Consider the following 21,456-nt stretch of genomic DNA (forward strand, 5'->3'; position numbering starts at 1 on the left):
GGAGATGCAGCCAGTCAGGATGCTCTCTACAGTGCAGGTGTAGAACCGTGTGAGGATGTGGCGGTTCATTCCAAACTTCCTCAGCCGTCTCAGAAAGAAGAGGCGCTGATGAGCATTCTTCACAATGGCATTAGTGTGGATGGACCATGTTAGTTCCTCAGTGATGTGGACACCCAGGAACTTGAAGCTGCTGACTCTCTCCACTGGTGCTCCATTGATGGTGATGGGACTGTGTTCTCTATCTCTTCTCCTGAAGTCCACCTCAAGCTCCTTTGTCTTACTGACATTGAGGGAGAGGTTGTGCTCCTGACACCAGTGTGTCAGAGTGTGCATCTCCTCTCTGTAGGCTGTTTCATCATGGTCAGTGATCAGACCTATCACTGTCTTATCATCAGAAACCTTAATGATGGCATTGGAGCTGTGTGTTTCCACACAGTCATGTGTGTACAGGGAATACAGGAGTGGGCTGAGAACACAGCCCTGCAGGGCTCCAGTGTTGAGGGTCAGCGATGAGGAGATGTTGCTGCCCATTCTAACCACCTGGCGTCTGCTTGACAGGAAGTCCAGGATCCAGCTGCACAGCGAGCTGTTTAAGCCCAGAGCCCGGAGTTTCTCATCTAGCTTGGAGGGCACTATGGTGTTGAATGCTGAGCTGTAGTCTACAAACAACATTCTCACATAAGTGTTCTTTTTTCCAGGTGGGAGAGAGTAGTGTGTATTGTAGATGCAATGGCATCATCAGTGGAGCGTTTGTTGTGGTAGCAAACTGCAATGGGTCTAGTGAGGGAGGCAGCACAGAGCAGATGTAATCTCTGATTAGTCTCTCAAAGCATTTGCTGATGATGGGGGTCAGAGCAACAGGACACCAGTCATTTAAGCAAGTTATTTTGGATTGCTTTGGAACAGGCACAATGGTGGATGTTTTAAAGCATGTGGGGACTACAGACAAAGAGAGGGAAAGGTTGAAAATGTCTGTAAAAACACCAGCCAGTTGGTTCGCGCATGCTCTGATGATGTAGCCCGGAATGCCATCTGAACCCGTGGCTTTGCGGATATTCACCTGTCAGAAGTATCGGGTTACATCCGCTACAGAGACGGAGAGTGAACTGACCTCTGTAGCTTCGGCCGCGAGAGCTCTCTCCGCAAGGTCAGTGTTATTTCCCTCAAAACGAGCATAAAAAGTATTTAGCTCATCCGGGAGAGAGGCAGCGGTGTTCACGGTGGAGATTTATTCCCTTTAAAGTCCGTGATGATGTAAAAGTCTGTGATGACGTTTTGTGCTTGGATTAAATTATTAGGGATGTTTGTGTGGCATCATGTTCAGGGGTTGTACAAAAAAATGTATTTATTCGTCACTATCTGTAAAATGTCATACTTGTTTTCATTTTTATAAGTACTAGGGCATTGAGGGGTGTAGCATCTATTATAATGGCACATAAATTACAGTAGATAGGCTTTTTTGATAGATTGTTTACTCCCCTTGTTTGAGTCCGGTGAAACCAACGAGTTCTATTGTGAAATTTCTACCTGTCAATCAACCGCAGCACTAAAACAAGGTTTTTTAACTTTGCCGGTTAAAGCGCACAACACATGCACAAGTTCACAGATCTTCATAGTCCCTGATGTGAACATAAAGTGTAATGTGAGAAGCACATCTGTGAAGCTCAGTTAACACAGTTACTCCACTAAAATAATGGACAGTTCTGCCCTAAACATGTTGTTTGTGCTTATATTAAATGCATGCATAATTGACTGAAATGATGCGCTGCTTTTTTTGTGTTTTCTTTTTGTTATTTTGCAGTTTGCGCTTTATAATCACACATTAACACACTGAAGTAAAGACTGATGTATGCAGTCATGAAATCAGATACCCTCTACTCAAAATCTAAACACAAAAGAGATGAACAATAACAGGTGTAAATGATGATGATGCCAGTTAATGTGCATCTAATTTGGGTGAGGGACAAAGAGTGAAGTCAAAACTGTTGCACTAGTTTAAAATGTTTTTCTTGTTTCTTTTTTACCTGTCAAAATGACAAACAGGATTTTGAATTGTGCGTCAGTGTTTCAAAGATCAGTCAAATAACTGATTGTTAATGGATTGTTTGTGCCCCACACTAAATAATGACCCTGAGACGCCACTGGAACTATTCCTTTAATATGTGAATATGTGAATACTGAAAAATTTATAAATTAAAAAAATGAGAAAAATATAAATAAATAGATGAAAGAATCAACAATTTAATAATTATAATCAATGAATAATACCTGAAATAAACACACTGAAAATAAAACATTAAATTGAGCAATTAATAATATTGAAATAATTATAATTATAAATAAAACATTTATTTTTAACATGTGATTAATTATTACATATTTTTAATTTGTCTATTGCTTTTTCCATTATCTATTGCCCTATTGACAGTTTCTCTCTAAACCAGGAGGCGGCACCCAATCTGCTGTCATTGACATTATCCAGGTGTTCCATGCCTTTATTAAAGTTTAGGACTGCCATTGAAAACATCTGACTGATAAAGGTTTATTAGAGATTAATTTATCTATTTATCAATTTATTCATCAATTTTGCATTTGATTTTACAGTTTTAATTTTTTTTTTTATTTATTTTTTATATTTGTTATATATATATATACAATGTTAAAGATGCAAAGAATGATCATAACAGTTTTCAATTTACTCCATTGCATCAAAGTTCAGCCTCATTATGATTTTCCAGGGTATCTCACCCACAAGCTGAGCAGGCTCCTTGCACTGGAACGTGCTCTTCTTGCCATAGGTGGTGCCTTCTGGGAAGTCAAAGTGGGCAGGATGCACATGGTACTTATCTGGCAGCCCACAGTCGACTGGCTCACACGATACTTGCTTGTTCCATTTCCTATCAGCACATGTGATGGTCACCGTTGAGTCCGTCTACAGAGAAAAGAAGTCTGATTTTCATCTGGACATACAAAATCGTTCAATAAGTTGTTCCTCTACTGTTATCACAGTGAGGAGTGATGACAAAACAACAGCTGGTCCCCTTAATGGACCATAAAGTTCTGATTAGCTGCGTTAGCATTGAAATACCATTTCATCATGCATTTTATCTGTTTGATGGAACAGCAACAAAATTATCCTTGGTATTTTACTGGCATTCCTAATTGGTCCTTGTTTATGTATGTTTAATGGATCATTACACAAAAAAAAAAAAAATCCATTCATGTTCTCTGAAATGTTTTACAGACGATAAGGCAGAAGCTTTGATACAAAACCTAGTGAGCTTCTTGCCTAGACAGCATTTTAAGGCATCGTGGGATCCCAATGGGAAGGTTGTTCCACTTTTAGTAGGGACCCCCTGTGTCCCCCTGTTCATCTTTAGTAGTTCTGTGTCCCTCTGAATAATTCAAGATGAGTGGATGAGTCAAGAGGAATGTTGATTATAAATACAAAAATTTTATTTCGTTCATATAGTGAAAAGTATGAATAAAAATAGTTCAATATAATTAAAAACTAAATATTTGGCCCAATATTTGTATTTTTATGCTTATTATCATATCACGATTTTAGCAGAGCGATATGCTAATGTCAAACCCCAAATCAATTGTAAGTCACATTTCTTGTGTGCTGCCTATTTAGGGTGTTCCAAATCAGTCACTTATGAGGTTCCATTTCAGTTAGGATGCTGCCTTAGAATGTAGCGGCATATTTAGACTACAGACAGATAGATGCCTTACTATGCTTTGGAACAGGGCTAGTGAGTAGCAGGTAGGCTACAATCCAACAGGCTACAGTTTTTCCATAAAGCTTCACATGACACATTGTGTTTTGACCTTAAGAGGACATTGTGTGTAGTTTGGACACCACTGTGAAAGAATGCTTGCACCAAATTGTTGCTATTCCAAAAATGCCTTGAAACAGCCTGACATCTGGTAACATCTTTGATGGAGGATTTTTGTCTTAATGCCTCATCTTGTAACTTCACCGTGTAATGTGCTTTTAACACACCTGTAGCTTATCTTATGTGATCTGACTTCAACAAAAACAAGTGCCTAAACAATCTTCTGGTAGCTGTTCCAATTGCAGTCAAAACAATCACCTTTGTCCATTATTATGACAGGCTTGGGTCAGGCCCAGGTCCTTTCTTTAATGTAAGTTCAGAAGATTTTTTCCCCCATCCCTTTTAATGCCTGTAAGGTTTAAAGTAATAGCACATCAGTAGGCCTATTACTTTATATTAATGTTCTCTTGGTTAAGGGTTTGTAAAGGGGTTAATTAATGACCAATAACTCATTTACAAATGTATTAAAAATAATTGATATTCAGTTATAACATATAAGAATATAGGAATAAACATATAAGAATAAAAAAAGGCACACTGTCATGCAATACTTGTCAAGTAGTGAGCCATTTTACCTCACGTTACACATGCTTAATAACACTTATTCAACACTAGCAACCTGCACACATATTGCACACATATGAAGCATTTATTAAGGAGATGCCAGCATTAGAAACCTGTATATAAATGTTCAGAATGGTTTAATGGTCATCAAGCTTTATTATATGATATTTGCTGTAAACTGCTATAAGTATTTTTGCAGAGGACTTTTGGTAACTAGGACTAGATAAGTTGGGACAGCACTAAGAGTATTGTGATAGTCAATACATTACAGGAATTAATAAAAACACAAAAGATGACTCGGGCAAAATGACAATCCCTTTTTTAATCTTACTGTAATATTGTTGTTGGATTGTGACATAAATCATGAATTAGGGCATTGACATTTTTTATTTTATTTTATTAACATAAGTGAATAAGTGTATTTATGAAGCATTTATAACATGTAAGTTCAAATGCTCACTATTTGGTAAGTATTGCATGACGGTCACCCATTTGATTTATAATGTATTTGTAAATTACTTAATAGTTATTAATGAACCTGTTTATAAACCCTTAACAAAAGGAAAATTAAATATAGTTGCGAGCAGCAATTAAAGGGGGTCAAGCAGTTTAAGGCCTTTAAGCACATGTGTAAAAAGGTATTATGTTTTATTTAGCAAGCATTTAACCACCTAGATCATAGATGAAATAGACAATTTACAGCCAATACAGGCTATTTACTAAGGAAATGCATGGTTTTTAAAGCTTTTTAAAGCTCATAGCGCCACCTATGGTCCGATCTCCATAAAAGTCTGCATGCTTGTTTAGAATCATATGTTGCATGTGCTCACCTAATTTCGAGTTTTTGTTTATGAATTATCGGCTTATTTGTACACTTGACCACGCCCATTTTCTAAATGACACTGTTATAGCTACCCAAAGGGTAAAGTAAAAAAATAATTGTACTGCATTGGTTTTATTGAGGTTGAGCGAAAAACCTTGGACTAGTTCACAAAAGTAGTTTTTTTTACATAATTGTGAATATTTAATGAACGATTTGATTGACAGCAGTGGTTCTTGAGGCAAAGTTGTTCAGTATGAGGAGATCTAACAAATGATATGAATTATAGCTGCATCCCAATTCAGAGGCTGCACCCTTCAAAGGTCGCATTCGAAGGCTGATTGCATCACTGCTGCGTGACAAAGGCTGTCCCAATTCTAAGGTTCCTTCAAATGCGGCCTCCAAATGCGTCCTTCGTTTCCCGTGAAATGAAGGATACAACAGATGGATCCTTCACGGCCTTGCCTACCCCAAAATTAATTGCGCGCCAGTGACGACAGGATTTTTTTGGAGAAATTGCCGAATTACACTTTTAAACGTAAGTATTGGGTTTCAACTTACTCAAATATCTAATGATACAAATGTAGAAAAAAAAAAAAAACTTTAAAGTGGTTCAAATGTTGACTTATATCTTACTAAGATGTGATTATATATAGTTTATTCTCTTTATTATATACAGAAATGGACCATGGTGAAAATATTTAGACAGTTTGTGAACCCTATTTTGTTTTCAGACAGTTTAATATAACTTTCAAAAAAGTCCAGTGCAAACATTACAGTCACTCGGCAGCTGTCACAGTTTTTAGGCGACAAGAACAGTCCTCTGTAGGCTAGACTGTCCCAATTAATAATGCTCAGTCTGACCTTCGCGGCCTTCGGAGGTGTGGCCTTTGAAGTCAGAGTCCTTCGAAGGATGCAGACTTTGAATTGGGACACAGCCATTGTGTGTATGTGTGAAACACCACGTGATTACAGAGGCATAAAACTCGATAGTGCCATCCATTGGCCGATTTCTTTCAAATTTCTCACAGACCTCTAGATCCAGGAGTCGAATTGGCCCACCAAGGTTTGTGCCGATCGGCCTCTGTTAACCTTGTCTAATAGGTGCTCAAACTACACTGGCCGATGGCAGCTATGTTTTTTGAGATACGGCAATGTCCTCATAGACAGTCATGGCGATTTTCAACTCAATCAGACTAATGGTTGCGTAGTTAGAGCTGTTTTCATGTTTTTTTCCTGTTATAGCACCACCAAGTGGCCATACTCTGCGGTTTTTTTAGTGTGACCTCAGATTGAGCTCATACACGTGCATCGAATTTGGTGAAAATACCTCATTTCATTCAGGCGTTATAGCCATTTTAGTAAAAATGGCCCGCCCTTTTTGAATGTTTTGGCACCCCTTAGCGACTGTCAGTCGAAATGTCAACTTTTTTTTTTATAATTATTGATAATCAGACTCCAGAGTATATTTCTGCACTGGTTTGCTTCCGATCGGGTGAAAAACTTAGGACTAGTTTGCAAAAGTAGGTTTTGAACATTATCTGAAATATGTACCGAACAGTTTGACAGACACCAATGCTTCTTGAGGCAAAGTTGTTTAGAATGAGAAGGGCTATCAGGTGATATATATTACTTGTGTTTTTTTCACAACACTGCATTATATACAACCATTAACACCTACAAAAATCGTGATAGCACCACCTAGTGGCCGATTTTTTTAAAAACTTTGCACAACCTTCTCAGACCAAGAGTCAAATAGGTCCACTAAGTTTCATTCCGATCGGTCATTGTAAACCTCGTGTAATAGCTGCTGAAATTTGATTGGCCGATGGCGGCCACATTTTTCAACATACGTGAATACCCATACAGACAATGATGGCATCTGAGACAAAGAAAATGTATGCAAATTTTGAAGTCAATAGGATTAACGGTTTCATAGTTACAGCCAATTTCATGTTTTTTGGTATTATAGCACCACCGTGTGGCAAAACCGTGCCAACTTTTCTGGGCAACCAAAGATTGACCTCTTACATAAGCATGCCAAGATTGTTGAAGATATCTCATTTCCTTCAAGAGTTATAGCCATTTACGTAAAATTGGTCATTCCTACATCCAATGTTTTCGCATACTGTAGCTAGTTCTAGTCGAAAGTTCAAACTTTTCTTGATAACTTTTGATATTGAGACTCCATAGAATCGTTTGGCACTGGTTTGGTCTAGATTGGACGAAAAACCTAATACTAGTTCGCAAAAGTAGGTTTTATGAAAAATCCAAGATGGCCGAAAATTTTTATAGGCGGAAATGAAATTGGAGATATACGTTTTGTTTGGTTTAAGCCAAGGATTCCAATGTTGAGTCTAAGACAAATGGTCTAGGAGTTATGAGCAGTTTCGTGTTGTTGATCGCTGTAGCGCCCCCTATTGACCGATTTGGCCGAGTCCGTGTTTCTTTGTAGCAAGCAATACTACTACTATCTGACAAAGTTTCAAGTCTCTAGGCCTTACGGTTTGCTCTGCCCAATCAGTTTTATGGCGGAATAATAATAATAATAATAACAATAATAATAATAATAATAATAAAAATCTTAACAATTACAATATGGTTTCAGCGCTAAGCACTTGAACCCCTAAAAATCTTAACAATTACAATAGGGTTTCAGCACTAAGCGCTTGAATCCCTAAAAATCTTAACAATTACAATAGGGTTTCAGTGCTGAGCGCTTGAACCCCTAAAAATCTTAATTAACAGTTACAATAGGGTTTCAGCGCTAAGCGCTTGAACCCCTAAAAATCTTAACAATTACAATAGGGTTTCAGTGCTGAGCGCTTGAACCCCTAAAAATCTTAATTAACAGTTACAATAGTGTTTCAGCGCTAAGCGCTTGAACCCCTAAAAATCTTAACAATTACAATAGGGTTTCAGCGCTAAGCGCTTGAACCCCTAATTAAAAGTGTTATTAGCATATCATTCATGTCCTTAGCACAGACGGTGCAGGGTAACTTACACAAAATAAAAATAATAACATTTTGTTCAAATGAGTAAGTAAGGAATAATTGACCACGGACCGAAAAAGAATGTGCATTTCGAAGTGCTAATGCGGCCAGGACGTGGCCACAATGTGCAGAGTCACCATAACACCTTGGGTGTGCATTAATTTTCAATAATTCAACGGGCTGAAGTCAATTATTATGCATAAACCACGGTCATATTTCTCAAGACATTTTCTTTTTTTCGTCCCTAAAAAGAGTGGAACTAATTTCTTCTGCCACCAACTCAACGTCTTGCTTTGATACAGCCCAAGCCTTCGTTGCTAGTTTGAAAACGTCACTTTAGAACTAGTCAAGGAGGCTTGAGCTGCTGTTAAGCACTTACTGGAATAACAAGGTATTTTGTTTGTGTGTGTGTGTGTGTGTGTGTGTGTGTGTGTGTGTGAGAGAGAGAGAGGAATTAAAAATTACAGAGTTTGCATTCGTGATTACCAGAGATTGCTTCGAAATGTGAGTTTAAGTATACTTCTCAGCAAAAATTCTTGTATATAGCTTTCCCATTGCTACACAACTGTTTTATTAAGTCGCGGGGTCCGTTGAAATCAAGGCATGTGTCTGAGTGTGGGTGAGACGAGAGGGAGGGGAAGCACAAAAGTGCTTTCCACATATGTTAAAAGTTATTTGATATAATATAGAAACTGTTGTGTTGATCAAGTCGCAGGGATGCCTTTACATCAAGGCTCTTTTTGTTGGTCGTGACTCGAGTCTCTATGTGTGTATGTGTGTGTGTGCTCAAGTTGCTTATGAGGCAAGTGAGAGTCAGGCAGGACCCTCTGAATGTCCAGTATCTGCTTATAATTTGGTTTCTTGTCTAACTAACAGTCAGTTCCTTCAGCAGGAATATCTGGTTACCGCCAGGGGTTTCTGTTAGGGTCAGTGACTGTCAGGAACAGTTTAGTTGAGTGTTCGGACTGATATCTTCTTATCTTCCAGACTGATACCACTGGCTGGTCCCCACAATGTAGGTGATCTCAGGTTTTACTATCCTTGTGGGGACATTTGGTCCCCACAACGGAGGTTAAACCTGTACACACACACACACACACACACACACACACACACACACACACACACACTCACACACACACAAAAGTATACACAAACAAACTCAAACACACATAAAACACTGGGATACTGGCAGTAAATGTTCAGTTGGAGACAGACAAAGAAAAAAAAGTTGAGAAGAGAATGTTTGTGTGGAAGGAGTTTCCTTCTTTAAAACAACTTTATAGCCAAGCAGTTTTCCTCATTTGGGCTACTGTGCTTAATTAAATGCAGCCATCACATCACTGACTGACCGAAATCACGTAGCAGGGCATAGCAAACGAAAAGGAGATGAGAAATACATTATAAGATTCAAGATGTCATATTGTATAAATTTGTATTAGTTGTCCCATAAAAGGGCCACTTATAATGTTAGTAATGATCATTGCAATTAACAGGATGCTTTTTGCTGCTGTGCCTTTAAGACTCCTATGTTAATGGCATCTTCACCTGTGAAATTAGATACAGCACGTTTGTGCAGTTTTAGTTGTGAGCTGCAGGTTTGCTGTTTATCCCATATAGTTTTTCACTGCCCCATCCTTCAAAAACTGCCTCTTTGCAAAGCCTTGTAATTGTGACAGGTTCGCTAAACAATCCCTGCTGAAATGTACTGCACAAACTATTAAGATCAGACTGAGACAATCAGAAACAGTAGATTTGAGAGAGAGAGAGAGAGAGAGAGAGAGAGAGAGAGAGAGAGAGAGAGAGAGAGAGAGAGAGAGAGAGAAAACTACAGACATTTGCAATGTTGGATTTTTTCATTAGGATATGCAAAGCGGCAGGTGCTACACACAGACACAAACAGCACAAGGTTTGGCGAACTTTACCACATTTGACTCTTATTTATGTTAGTTCTTCTGGTGTTTAGGTATAATAGTATCTATCCTTGTATCAACACCTTATTACAGTTTTTGACAGTTGCATACACACACTTTCTGAAACTATGGCTCCTTTTCTCTAAACTCTACACACAAAACCCACACGAAACATGCAAAACGTCACATAATATCTTTGCATTCCCTCGCAATAGTTTTGCGTGCCCTCGCAATAGTTATGCGTTTCATCGCAATAAATTTAAAATAAATGTACTATAGTTTTACTACAGTTACCATATTTTAACCTTGATCTTCGAAGTAAAATCTTAAAATAATAAATAATATAATAATACAGAGCAATGAAAACTATAGTAATAAAAATCATTATTTTTGGTTATTATGGTTTTACTACAAATACATGGTATTTAAGATAAACAAATATTTAAATTGTGTAAAACAATTAGGAGAATGTTTAAAATTGAGGTGTATAAAAAGTATGAAAGAATGGGTTGATACGAACATTGTATTATGCATATATGTATATATGTTTGTATAAATGTATACGTGTCATGTAGAAATTAAGCAGTTAAAGCAAATGCTAAGTTTTGTTATGTTTGATTCAAATAATGTATTTGTTAGGGTGAAGTTAAATGTTTAAATGTTATATAGCCATTTTGATCTTATTTTATTTTCTTTATTTTTTCAGGGAGTTGTGAACAGGACTGTAAATTGAAATATTTAAAGAGAGAATATAAAACTAGATAGGTAAAAAGGGTAGGAATAATAAGCTTTGGCTTTAGCCTATACCTTTTCAAAAAAAAAAAAAAAAAAAACATAAAAAAAAGATGTTGGATGCATTGAACTGTCATGAATTGTATACATGGTGAAATAAACAAAGAAAGAAAGAAAGAAAAGAAAGAAAGAAATTTAAATGATACAGCATACTGTATTAAAACCATGGTTTCTGCCAAAAAAACATGGATGCTTAACTTACTTTTCATAGTACTAAAATATTACTATAGTAAAAGCATGGTTTCCGCCAAAAAACAAAACATGGTTAGCCAACAACAGTCAAGGTTACTACAATATTACAATAGAAAAATTATTTCCGGCAAAAACTATGGTTACAGTCTAAAAGTCTGGTTTTACTCTGAATATCAGGGTGCATGCATATCAGGAGGGCATGCAAAACTATTGCAAGGGCACGCAAAACTTATTGCGAAGGAGTGCAAAACTTTTGTGAGGGAACGCAAAACTATTTTCGAAAAAAATTCCAAATGCAGATGTTTAGAAAACTGTATGGATTGCTAATGACAATGCTTTAAAACAATGCTCAATTGTGCTCTCTTCACTATGTTACATTATTATCTAATTTGGTCACTGTTGTAGGGGAGCAGCACGTCCATGTGAGCCGTTTGACTGAATTCATGTGTTTCCCACATTGGTTATCCATTAAACATCTGAACATAGTGTTTGCATGATGAAAACAAACAAAGACACACACACACACACACACACAGACGCACAAAAACAAGTGGAGAGAACAGATCGTTTTGAAGATAGCATCATCTAAGGCAGATTTCCTGGAAGCCTCATGACACAGCTGAAGCAAGCTCATTTTCTAATGAAGCTCGACAAGATGCAACATGACACCATTGTCCTTGTTTTCATGCTGATGCCACAAAAACACACTGTTCTGTCAATCTGTTGCATGACCTTGTCATATTGTTGAGAAAATTCTCCTGTCAGTTACTGTAGTTGAGTGTTGGCAACAGAGGCTTCAAAGTAAGGGGGCACGTGCCCCCTCAGATATTTGAGCCAAGATGATTTTCAATGGATTATTTGAACTTCCAAAAACATATTTTTATTTGATAATTAAATTGAATGATTATTGCATGTAAAAAAGAATGTGTATGTGGCAGAAATCTTTATTCACATTCTTAATTGAGTTTTTTTTTTGTCAGTCCAGTTGAGTCACACGTCCCGTGGCTGCCTTGGATCGTGCTCACGGGAAAGGTCGAGCACATATGGGAAAGCACGATGTTAAGCTAATTAATTAAATCAACTTATGTGCAATTAACCTTTCCTAACTGTGTCTGTCTCAGTGGAACAGTCAATCTTTTTTTTCATAGTTTAATATAGATTATGTCAGTATTTTAGTTTGATCGGTCGCTGTTAATTTTCATTGGTGTTGAAATGCGTTTGACTGGTTTTGCAGCATAACACTGTCTTTTCTTCATGTTTAAAGAAAGCGGCAGTTCCTCTCCAGTAATTATAAAAACTGTTAGTTTTATTTTTTATTTTAATTTTTTAGTAAAGAAAGGCAGTTTTACATGATTCCTCTATAGCAGCAGATTTTGTATCCGTTGAGAAAGGTGGCGGGCGGCTGAACGGATCGAGACGACCCACGCTGTTTGCATTCTCTGTCTAGGGGAAAACTGTAATGTGTCAAACAGTGATGGCAATCATGATAACTGGCGTGATGTAGAGACAGTATTCCATGTTTTATTGGCATGTTTCAGAAGACGAAAGACAAACAGATATGGTTTGCTTGGCGACATTTCCACAGTATTCGTCCAATCACTGTTATTGTAAACAGTGCAGCGACTCTCTCGTCTATGGGTTCTTCTCTTTTATAAAATTGTACATCCTCGTTCCCTTTCCTTGCATCATTTCTTTGCAAATTTTTGGTGAAATATCAAGAATATTTTTATTATTAATGTGAGCATTTTTGGGCGGAACCTCATTATTTTCTTTTTGATTCTCTCATGAATAATAATAAAAAGTTATCTCTGCAGATTATAAAAAGCTAGCATTTAAAACACATTTCATTTTAAAGTGGTGAGGCCTATGTTTAAAATTCGATGCCCTGTTCAGTTCTTTATTTATTTTAAATGCATCGACAGCTCATTTATTAATTTTTTTATAGCCTACATATGAGCCATTCATTTATTATCGTAGTATTTTGAAACACTGACGTTCGACTTGGAATTTAGACTCTTAGACTATCATCTTAGAGGAAGTTAAGCTACCTTTTGTAAATGAATGTTTGGTTTGATTGTTCTAAAGTTGATATTTGATATATTTTATGTGTCATTTTATTTCTAAAAACTTTTTAGTGTAGGTTTAAATACTCTGTAGTTGAAATTAGAGGTAAAACTAAAGAATTTAGCCCTTGAAATTCATTTATGAAATAGAGGTTGGCTAAATTTGAGCCTCATTAAATAACCTAACATTATGTCACGCCTTTGTAAATGCATTATTGCACCATATCTATTGTTTTTTAGGGTTATTAGTGCTCTCTTACTTCTTGTTTTGTACTTAGTTAATACACCCAAACTCATATATCACAATGATTTTATGAGCAGCTATGCGTAATGTTACTACCCACACAATGTTTTAGGCATTCTAGGTGTTTTTATTTGTTCTGTTGCTTTAACTTTGTTTATATTAAAATGTATGAATTTTACTCGTTATGTAATGAAGACACAAACAAAAAGAGGTACTGATAAAACATTCATCTAAGGGTGAAAAATACAGCTACACCAAACAAAGTACCTCAACAATATTTTACTATCTGACTTTTCTGCTCGGATTTTGATGACTTTGACAGTTTTGTGCAAAAAAAAGGTTATAGTTATTAAGCTTCTTTATTTTTTGAATGTCTGTTATCCTATCGAAGGGCTGTGCTTAGTGTCTAAGAAATGTCTCTGTTTGGTGTCTTGTGTCCAACCTAATTATACAGGGCTTTTACTAATCATTGACATAACCCACCGACTAGTCGATTTTGAAATTATGCCGTTTTACACATCCCTAGCCGTTGTGTTGTTGAAATGTAATTAATTAATATATTCATTATAAATCCTAATTACTCATGATGCACTGTTGTATGTTACAATTATAGTTTATTAAAACCACAAAGGTGAAACATGAATTAGAACTGTTGTGCCAGATGATGGCCCAACAATGCCCTCTTAAAATGTAAAAAATGGCCATGAAAAAGAACTCCAGGGGTCAAATACTGTCCCTTAATGGAAAAGTTAATATATATCACTCTGGTATGAACGACCTCTTTTAGAAATGCTTTAGCCAATAGATACATATTTACTCAACCTAGGGAACATGCCCAGACCCCCCTTGACAATAAGGGTACACTTCTTTTCTTGGTCAGGTTGTTGAGCGTACCCTGAGATTAAATCAAGCAGGAATGCGATTATGAATTCTTTTTCTTGAAAAAGTTTTTATTTCATTTTCATTTTATTAAAGAACTAATATTACTTTAGAGTGCTTTTAAGTGTCAACCAAGCTCCCCAGCCATGACACCTATTTCAAATCTACTGAGTTTGCATGGATGATTTAAAGAGAAATACAAGACACAAAATACAAACCATTTTATTTGGTCAATTTTCTTTTAGTACGTTCATTTAGTTAGTTTTATTATCTATAACTTACACTGAACATGGAAAACTACATTTACAGTAATCACCTCATTCAGGGGAAGGCTACATGTTAACCCTCTTTAGAGACAGGCTTCAGCTCACTCTCTATTGAGCTGAGAAACATTTTGCACTGCCTCTTATGTCATCTATGGAAAATATGCACACAAAAGAAGTGGCAAGAGCACAAGAAAGCGATGTCTGAAGATGTAAAAATGCAATCGAATGCAACCATTACTGATACAATTACTGATTAAAACAGGTGTTTTATACCATTTTCTGTGATTTATACTGGTTGTTGCAGCAATATGAACTTTGCATAAATGGCAGTGGTGGGTGGGGTTTGGTTGACCCTGGTGCCCCCTCAAACAAATTAGATGCATGACGCCCCTGGTTGGCAAGATGGAAGTTAAGTGTGAGCCTTTTCACTGTTTTTTATTTTATTTTTTATTTTATTTATTTTTATGATTTGTTTTAGCCCACATTCAGGGGTATAATGTAAAAATGTATGCCTTGAAAACAATAGTCACCAGCATAAATGAGTGATTCATGCATTGAAAATTGTTCGTCGTGTTTATTATATGATGCATTATGTATTGCTCAAATGAATATAGAAATGCTTTCTCCTCTAGGACAGTAAGCGCGTTTACATGCACACAAATACGCTGATTACTCTCTAAAATCAGCTTATTTAAAGAAAATCTGACAAAGTAATAAACCTGTGTTTACATGACATTTGAAATAATCGCATTATTCTCTGCTTTTGACGTCAATCCATGAAGAAGCATGCGCTCAACACATGCGAAATTGGAGTAATGGGCAAAAATCTACCTATATATATATATATATATATATATATATATATGTGTGTGTGTGTGTATACTTTAAATTGTATGATTGTTTAGCACTGTGTAACATCACCATTTCTTCTACTAACACTTTTTAAGTGTTTGGACAAGTTTGTTAAGTTTATCAAGTGAAATTTTCCCCCATTCAGCCATTATGCAGGTCTTCAGCTATGCTATTGTCCTGGGCCTTCGTTGCCATATTTTGTGCCATATAATGTGCCACACATTCTCAATTAGAGACTTCAGGACTGCAGGCAGGATAATCTAGCACCTGCATTCTCTGATTACGCAGCCATGCACTTCCCAGCAAACACAAAACGTTTTTACAACATTTACAACATTGCATATTGGTTGCTGTTAAGTAATGTTTTATTTAAGTAGCTTCAAAACGTAAATATAACGAATATAAAATAAAATCAGACCAAACTCAACCTTTGTGGGACATTTTATTTAGGTGTTAAAATAACGTTATTTGTACGTTTGATTAAGACATTTAAAATACGTCATGAAAATACCGAAATAAAACCAGGCCAAATTACAACGTTTGAGGGACATTGAAGGAATTGGCAGAGGAAGCTGATAAAGGTAGTTTCTTAAGAAGGAAGGACAGAAAGTGGGGGGTTCAGAAGTAGGAAACTGAGGAATGGGGAACTTTGATGATATGTAGTGAGGGCTTGTGCTGAGGTAGTATGCCATAAGGAACCAGTGGCACTGAGTTACCGAGAGATACAGTGCCAGTAGGGCACTGAGTACGCATCTCGGTGCCAGTTGGCCAACGGGCTGGCGCGTATGGTCGTGTCAAGTTGCAAGTAATTCGTGAAGAAAGGATGTCTGGATGGTAAGGCAAGGATGATAGGCATTGGAGGGGAACTGGTGTCCAGCTGCGGGGGTGGCAGGGAAACGTCCCTGACCTCTGATGTTCTGGGATTAATGGGGCGAAACTTTGAAGATAGGTGGCTCCCGGCTGATGACCCTGCAGCTGGGCTGAAGGCACTGGTGGAGGTGTGGCAGGCAATACTGCCCAGCGGGTTATTACAGCTAACTGTGCATCTGTTTAGTTGTTAAAATAACAATTTGTAAGTTTGAATAAGACGTTTAGAATACATCATAAAAATAACAAAATACAACCAGGCCAAATAACAACTTTTGTGGGACGTTTTATATAGGTGTTAAAATAACGTAATTTGTACGATTGAAATGTTGTCACATCGTTGAAGTGTTAAGCATTGAAGACGCTTAAAATACGTCATGAAAATACCAAAATAAAACAAGGCCAAATGACAAAGTTTGACGTTAATGTCTATGTTTTTTGTTTTGTTTTTTAAGTTTTTAAGTAAATGGTGATTATGCATATTATATGACCTTGTGACTGGAAGAGAGTTTTTGAATGGGTGCACCAGACAAGAGGTTGGCCACATATGGCCACAGGAGCGCACATCAGACATCCATCTGCAGTGCCATACATCAGCTTCAGGAGAGTTTTTGAGTTGTGCCCGTCCAATGAAATTCTGGTCATATATTCTTAAATTAATTTCATGTTACAGGTAGGCCTATGTGAATCAAATTTGTTTTCTTTACTTACAGAAATGTAAATTTATTTTTTTATTAGGTAAATCCCATAGTAGGCCTATTTAAAATTAAGTCTCATCAGCAAACTGCTTCTTTTTCATCTTCAAACATGAAACAAAAATGTACTTTGAGTCTAATAAAAAAAAAAAAAAAAGCAATGTGTTTGATGTCCCCTTCTGCATATCACAGCACCGTTTCCCAATAGGTAGAACAATAAAAAAAAAAAAAATGGAAGTAGTTTAGACAATACAACAAATCAGAATATACAAAGCACAAAATAAAATGAATAAAAGGGTAATTACATGAATTTGAAAAGCTTTAAAAGTGAATCTTTACAACTATTTTTCTATATTTTCTAAAAATTTCATATTTGAAAGGGTTTAATTATAAATTCTAAGATCAGTGTTGCAAAATTTATTATATAAAGGCTTTGAGTGACTCTAGCTTTGTGAATAAAACATTTGGCTAAAATAATTAAGAGATTAAGGACATTTCTCATTTTCTGAAGGATATGGGTGTGACTAGACAGGAGAGGAATGAGGATCTAAATGTAGCCTTTAATAAAACAAAAGTAAACCAGGTAACTCTGAACATAATGAAACAAAACATAGGGAACAGCATAATACAGATGAAGACTGACAAAAAAAAAAAAAAAAAAAAAAAAAAAAGGAAAACAAGGGCTTAAATACACAAGGGAAAATAAGGGGATAAGGAACACCTGGTGAAACAATCAGGGGAAAACCAATCATGAAGAAACTACAAAAGGACTACAAAACTAACAGGAAAGAGGAACAGGGAACTAAACCAGAAATTCAACAAGTCAAAACAAACAACAGGGAATATGAGACAGAGCCCCCCTTTTAAGGAGCAGACTCCAGACGCTCCAAAAAACAAAACAAAAACAAATTGTCCATGGGGTGTGAAAAAAAAAAATAGTTCGGGGGGGTGGGGGGGGGGGGGCGCAAGGGGCAAGGGAAGCAGAGGAACAAGGCAAAATCAGGGAGGCTTGAAACCAAGGCGGAGCCAGAGGGATGGAGACACTGCAGGCTCGAAGAACCAAGTAGACCAGAGAAGATCAGGCGGGTGGCCAGGAGACCAGGGAGACCAGAGCACATCAGGCGGACGGCCAGGAGGCCAGAGCAGATCAGGCGGACGGCCAGGAGGCCAAGGAGAAAACCTCAAGGTGGGGACTGGGTCAGGAGTCCTGGGAGGCAGTCGCAGGGCCGAGACAGGGTCAGGAGGTGGAGCTGCTATAGGAGGAGTCTCTGGGGGAGCAGGCGGAGCCGCTGGGGAAATAGTCTCTGGGGGTGGAGCCGTGGAAGACAGAGCTGTGGGAGACTCGAGGGGCCAAGCCGTGGAAGGCAGAGCCATGGGAGGCTCGAGACAAAGAGTCCTGGATGAATGGGAAATGACCTCCGTGGTTGCGGGCATGGGTAGAGACTCGGGAACGACCTCCGTGGTCGCGGGCAGAGACTCGGGAACGGAAACTTTTCTTCTCTTCCTCCTCCTCCTCTGGATGACCGAAGTTGGCCAGGCTGCCTCTGGGACGGGCGAGGCTGGCAATGCTGGCTCTGGAACAGGCGAGGCTGGCAATGCGTTGGCTGTGGCAGGCGTGGGCGCAGACAATTTTTGAGGTAGGTTCTTTATGGACCTACGCACCGACATCAGTGGCAGATCATACAATCGTGGAAGACTTTGAGACAGGGGCCGTGGACGCAGGTTTTGGCCTGGGGTTCCCGCCATAATCCACTGTATAAGGGGAACCGCTAAATTCCAGAGCCTTCTCCACATAATCGCCGAGCATCCAGTGAGGATCAGCCAGAGGCATGAGTTCCCTCAGTGCACTATTCAGACCGGCCCGGAAGAAAACCACCAGAGAGCGGTCTGGATAAAAACTCACTGGCGTGATCCTCAACTGGACGGTCCCCTTGCTGAAGGAGTAGAATCCTGATGGCCGCTAGATCCATTTCTTGGTCAGTCTTTCTGTGAGGAGGCAGGAGAGGAATGAGGATCTAAATGCAGCCTTTTTTTAATAAGGCAAAAGTAAACCAGGTAACTCAGAACATAATGAAACAAAACACAGGGAACAAAGCACAGCATAATACAGATGAAGACTGACAAAAAAACCAGGGGAAAACAAGGGCTTAAATACACAAGGGAAAACAAGGGAATGAGGAACACCTAGGGAAATAATCAGGGGAAAACCAATCATGAAAAGAAACTACAAAGGACTACAAAACTAACAGGAAACAGGAACGGGGAACTAAACCAGAATTTCAACATAAAAGTCAGAACAAACAACAGGGAATATGTGACAATGAGTTTTCTAAACAAAGTAAAATATCACGTGGTTCTAAGCTTATGGTTTGCCATGCACATTTACTAGACCGTGTCATTCTAGCATTGAGTGCTGAGGAGGAGTCTAGCCTACAGCCTCAGAAGGACTGGTGTCGGAAGGACACAGCCTTACTAGGCTGCAGCCTTCCATTTGAGAAGCACCCTAATTGTGCAGTCTTTTTTTTTTTAAATCTCTCTCTTTCTCTTCCCTGCCCGCTTGCTTTCTGTGTGTGCAGCTGCGCACTTTATGTGTGTAGGCAAAATGTCACCAGAAATGCTCTGCGCTCTCAACCAGAATCATAAATAACATAAGTTGTGAAAAAAAAATTTGAATCAGGGAAACCTAAACTAATAGGATGGATAAAATGAAAATTTTACAACCCCTTCCTCTGATATTTGTAGTGCAACCTCTGTACTTGACCTGTAATGCTGGTACTTCAATGCTAAAAAAAATTCAGAAAATACAAAAACAAAACACAGATCAGGCCATGTGAGGGGTGAAACAAGTGTCTACATTCATTTTTATTTTTTAGGATTTACACATTTCAAATGTATAAAAATAATATAGATTTTTAAAATATATACATGTTACAATAAATGTAACATGTCTATATTAAAAATAATACACACAGTGTCCTCTTTTTGGACAACCACAATATGATCACCCTAAAATAAGTCCAAATGAGGTGGGAAATCATTCATCAGATCATAATTAACCGACAGCAGCTTTTGTGCAACTTAGTGCAGAGCGCAGCTTTTGTGTCAGTGGAAAACAGCGGCTGAATTTTCGGATGAGAAGCAGCTAATATCTCCGTCTCCGTGAGTTAATGAAACTCCACATGAAACACGCATGTACAGTGCAGCGTGTTTCTCTCATTTTAAATGATGTGACAGGCAACAAGTTGTCCAGTACAGTTCTGTTCACACACCACAGGTTTGCTGAGAATGCGGTTGTGAGTCCTGAAAATTTGCGGGTGTCAATTTGGTTATAGAATGCAGTTGTCACTCTCGTAATTAGCCAAACTGTGTGTGAAAGTATTGATGTATGATTGTTTGTTTATTTGACAGGGACAATGCAGAATAATATTGCTACATAGAGTTTCAAGCAGCAGATGCTCAACATACAGGCTTCTAACCACAGGCTAATTTGCAGCCCCAGTCCCTGGTTAGTATATTAAAAGCAAACAACAACAACAACAAAAGGCTGAGACTGTGTACAGCCATCAGTGTTCACAAACCTGCTTTTGTTTAAACCATTTGTTTAGGTTTTTTTGGAAAATATTCCACTATTTTTGTATTTTTAGTTCAACTGGTAGTTTGTTCCGAAGCAGTGTACCTCTAACTGAAAATGTGGATTGTCCAAATTTCGTTTTTCTCATCTGTATCTGCAGTTATGATTTGTTACCCCTCTTGTAGTATACCCCTTACTACTTTGTTTTGTTATTAGCTGGCATATGATTTCTGGAGCAAGACTGTTTACACATTTAAAAATCATTTTAATAAGAGAAAAATGTATACAATTTTCAAAACTATGTAAACTATGTTTTTGTAAGATGTTACAGTGATGCCATCTTATTGATTTCTTGTCCATATTTTTTTTATGATTGTTTATATAATGACATAGCTGGTTTGATAGTTAATTGAGAGGCCTGACTCCAGACAGTCACACAGTAGGATAAATGTGAAAAGACCATTGCATGCATGTATAACTTAGCTGCTTTAATGGATATATATGGTCTAATCATATGAAAACAATTCAGGTTTATTCTGATAGTTCTACACAGCATTTAATTTTAATTTAGAATCTAAAATAACACCTAGATTTTAAAATCATTAACTGTCTTCATTGCACTTTTATCGATCTTAATTATAAAACCATCCATTTCCCTCCTCCTGATTGAAAAACACATTGAAAAAGTTTGTGTGCAGTTCAGAGTCAAACTGTTATTTTGCAACCACTGAGACACACCAGTCATTTCATTTGTTAATAAATCTGCTGCCATATTAGGAGTCTTAGCTGATACATAAATTACTGTGTCATCTGCATATTGCTGACATCTAGTTTATTTACAACAATGTGGTAAATCATTAATTTATAAGGAAAACAACAAAGGACCTAAAATTGAGATACAAAATT

General features: G+C 37.6%; 1 protein-coding gene across 1 annotated transcript in view; it reads right to left on the reverse strand.

The window, feature by feature from the left end:
- Positions 1–21,456, reverse strand: part of pappaa (pregnancy-associated plasma protein A, pappalysin 1a) — a 245,529-nt gene that overhangs the window by 65,468 nt on the left and 158,605 nt on the right. The window contains exon 16 of the mRNA XM_051690455.1: positions 2,749–2,932. Within this exon, the coding sequence (XP_051546415.1) occupies positions 2,749–2,932 (184 nt within the window). The remainder of the gene's footprint in view (positions 1–2,748; positions 2,933–21,456) is intronic.

Source organism: Myxocyprinus asiaticus, chromosome 4, assembly GCF_019703515.2.
Source record: "Myxocyprinus asiaticus isolate MX2 ecotype Aquarium Trade chromosome 4, UBuf_Myxa_2, whole genome shotgun sequence".
NCBI classification, from domain to species: domain Eukaryota; kingdom Metazoa; phylum Chordata; class Actinopteri; order Cypriniformes; family Catostomidae; genus Myxocyprinus; species Myxocyprinus asiaticus.